This window comes from Mus musculus, chromosome 7 (genome assembly GCF_000001635.26).
Source record: "Mus musculus strain C57BL/6J chromosome 7, GRCm38.p6 C57BL/6J".
Taxonomy (NCBI): domain Eukaryota; kingdom Metazoa; phylum Chordata; class Mammalia; order Rodentia; family Muridae; genus Mus; species Mus musculus.
In genome coordinates, this window is record NC_000073.6 from 48,197,114 (window position 1) to 48,200,251 (window position 3,138).

The 3,138-nt window shown below is 38.6% G+C and overlaps 1 protein-coding gene across 1 annotated transcript; it reads right to left on the reverse strand.

The window, feature by feature from the left end:
- Positions 1-1,099: 1,099 nt before the first annotated feature.
- Mrgprb4 (MAS-related GPR, member B4) lies at positions 1,100-2,065 on the reverse strand. Its single transcript, NM_205795.1, has one exon. The coding sequence runs from the start codon at positions 2,063-2,065 to the stop codon at positions 1,100-1,102; it is 966 nt and encodes a 321-aa protein (NP_991364.1).
- Positions 2,066-3,138: the final 1,073 nt, after the last annotated feature.

The window sequence follows — 3,138 nt, forward strand, 5'->3', positions numbered from 1 at the left end:
TAGTACATATATGTATTTACATATGTATGTATTTACTTATATATAGTATATATATGCATGTGTATATAATAGGAAAAATTAAAAAACAAAGAAGCGATAAATTTAGGAGTCAACACACAGAAAGGACTTAAGGGATTGTGAGTGGGATGGTCTAAGGAAAGGAAATGGAAGACGATAGTGATGTTGTTCTATTTCAAACAATTTATATCAAAAAGAAAATATATAAACATCTACAATTCAAGTTATGGATGCTACACACTCCATAATAGTGTACATTTGTAATGTTGGATAAAATCCAAAAGAAAATAAGTTCAATGACACCCACTAAATTTTTTTCATTATGGGTTAGACAGTCCTAGAAATTGAATCAAGACAGTCAAGAGAAGAGGAACAAAGACATGACCATGACATTTTGACCAAAGCACTGTAAAAGAAAGAAACTAAAGGCAGACTCTCTCTACCTTTGAGAGTGCTTGGATATTTGTGTATAAAACCTGTCCTTATTCTTTAAGTGGGCAAAAATGGCAGATACTTGAAGTTGAAGACTCAAATGGGTGAATGAAGGTTTAGAATAGGAAGTCATAAAGATGCATATTTATTTACTAAGCAATTTACATAAGAAACATTTTAAAATTATGCAGATATTCTAAAGTATAAGGATATTGAAGGAACTGAAATTGTGGGCATTTCCATTAATTTCTTCTAAAATTTAGAAAACAGCTTGTAAAAGAAAATAGGGGCATTTCTTTAAGATATACTATTCATTTAATCTTTTTCAAGTTTAATGATCAAAGAAATTCGGACATTTCTTGTACTACCTTGATCCTTGTTCTGAGGGAGGAATTTGTTCACAGTAGGAGCTGCTCTGTCCCCAAATGATTACAAGGGTTACATCACAAGGGTTATGCAGTGAGGCCCACATAGGCAGCTTGATGGTGCTGTAGTCAGTTTCTGTGTAACAAGCTCATTTCTCCTAATTTCTATAAAATGACTATATTCTCTACTGATTAAACAAATTATGAAAATTGCTTATATAGATAAAGGCAAAATTGACTCTCACAGAAACTATGTTTGACCAGGGACTCACTCAACTACTGTACTAGACTGTTTCCAGTTCCCCAGACCTTTGCGAAGGACCCCTCTCTCCACTCTCTTCCTCAGGAGTGTCCTGCATGGCTCTCTGAAGAAGTAGCTTCAGAGACTGCCATCGCAACCTGTGTTGTCTAATGGAGCCAACAAGGAAGTAAATGATGGGATTGGCACAGCTGTTAACACAGGACAGGAATTCTATTATTTCATAAACATTGTTAAAGAAAATGCTATCAAACTCCATAATCCTTGATAAGAGGAACCAGCAGATACCAAAGGGCATGCCAAAGTATATGAAGACCACCACTGTGAGAGCAATGGTCACAAAGAACCTGGTCACAGGAATCCTGTGTGACCCCCACACAATCTTCACCAACAGGGCCAGGCTAGATACAGAAAGAACCACAGATAACACTATTAAAAATGCAGCAGTGATAAAATTCAAAGTAATACAGAAATAATAATCATAATAACTGAACAGAAAACCACAGCCTAGCCCTACCACGAGGCTCAACAATAGAGAGGAAACCCAGACCAGAGCACACATGATGGCTGATGTGTGTCTTGGTCTTTGGCAGTGATACCAGATAGGCCACATAACAGATAGGCAGCGTTCAGCACTGATGGCTGCAATCATACACAAACCTGCAAGGTAAGCAAACATTGTTACAATGAGGAGAATATAAAAGGAGTTATTATCTAACTGAAGGACACATTCCAGGGAATGCACAACTTGAGTGAAAAGGTACAAGAAATCAGCACCAGCCAGATTGAGGACATAGACAGAGAAGGCATTCCTATGCAGGTGGAAGGCTAGAAGCCATAGCACTATGCCGTTTCCTGCCAGGCCAACCACAGCTATGATGACAGTAAGAAAATTCAGGGTATTGAACTTGGTGATACAGGAGAACATTTCAGTGTAACTTCCATTTTCAGCGGTGTTGTTAATGTTCCAGGCCAGGGTGGTTGTACCCATGCTTAGGAATTTTCCACTGGCATTCCTGCAAAGAAATCGAGATATGAACACAAGATAGTCTCAGTCAGGACCATGTGATTATGTAGGAATATCTGGCACAGGTCCATAAAGAGAGGGAATCAGGATCACAGAGATTAAGTAATTTACCAAACTTCCAGAAGCACAATAAACTTCTTTTAAATCCAGTTTATACTATTTCGTCTATCTGCAGACCTATATGATATGGGGTAGTTGATGGTTCCACTACAGTCGCTAAGCATTTCAGGTTATGTTATGAAGAGACAGAACTCTTAAACCCACATTCTTTCTGTTCTAGGGCTGAGACTTTTCTCAGGTGTAGGAAAATGAAAAGTGTTAGCACAAGCTATATTTTCCCCCATCACTGGAAGAACATTATCCAATAGGCAAAATGGAATGAGAGTCACGAAGGGAATGGTACTTGCTACAAAGACCTCTAGGTGATCAGCCATGCTTCTTATCCTAGGAAGGCTGGGAGCTCATTTAAAATTTTAAAAACTAGAAAGCAGAGAAGCCTTGAGGGACATCAAACACTTTTCTGTTAGCTATTATGTCACCAGTGTCCCGTTCTCGTTAGAGGTACAGTTGACAACTAAAAACTTTAACAAATGAGACACATTCAAGAGTAGTTAAAATAGTTGGGGTAAATGTTGTTCTAGTTCTAGTTGTTACTTGTACCTTCATGAAATGTACATGTCTCTGGCATGAGAAGTGTGGGCCGTGCTTTAGAGAAAAACAGAGAGCACCTCCATTGGGAATAGTATCCCAAACTCTGAGAAGAGCTGTAAGATCTCTAAATGGATGCAAACTGTCTGGAAAAGAGAGCAGTGTAGCTGGACAGGTAGCATCATGTAGAACTTTCTCTCCACTCCCCACCACCATACAAACTTTGTTTATAGACTTCTATTTTTCACCCATAAAGCCACAGAAGCCTTTGAAGGAAAGACAAACTACCCTGGTATTCCCCTTTCACTCCTACATTGACCAACAGTACAGAATGATGGCAGTTCTTGTACTTGCAGTAGCTTAGGCTGAAGAGTATCCTGTATCAAGAG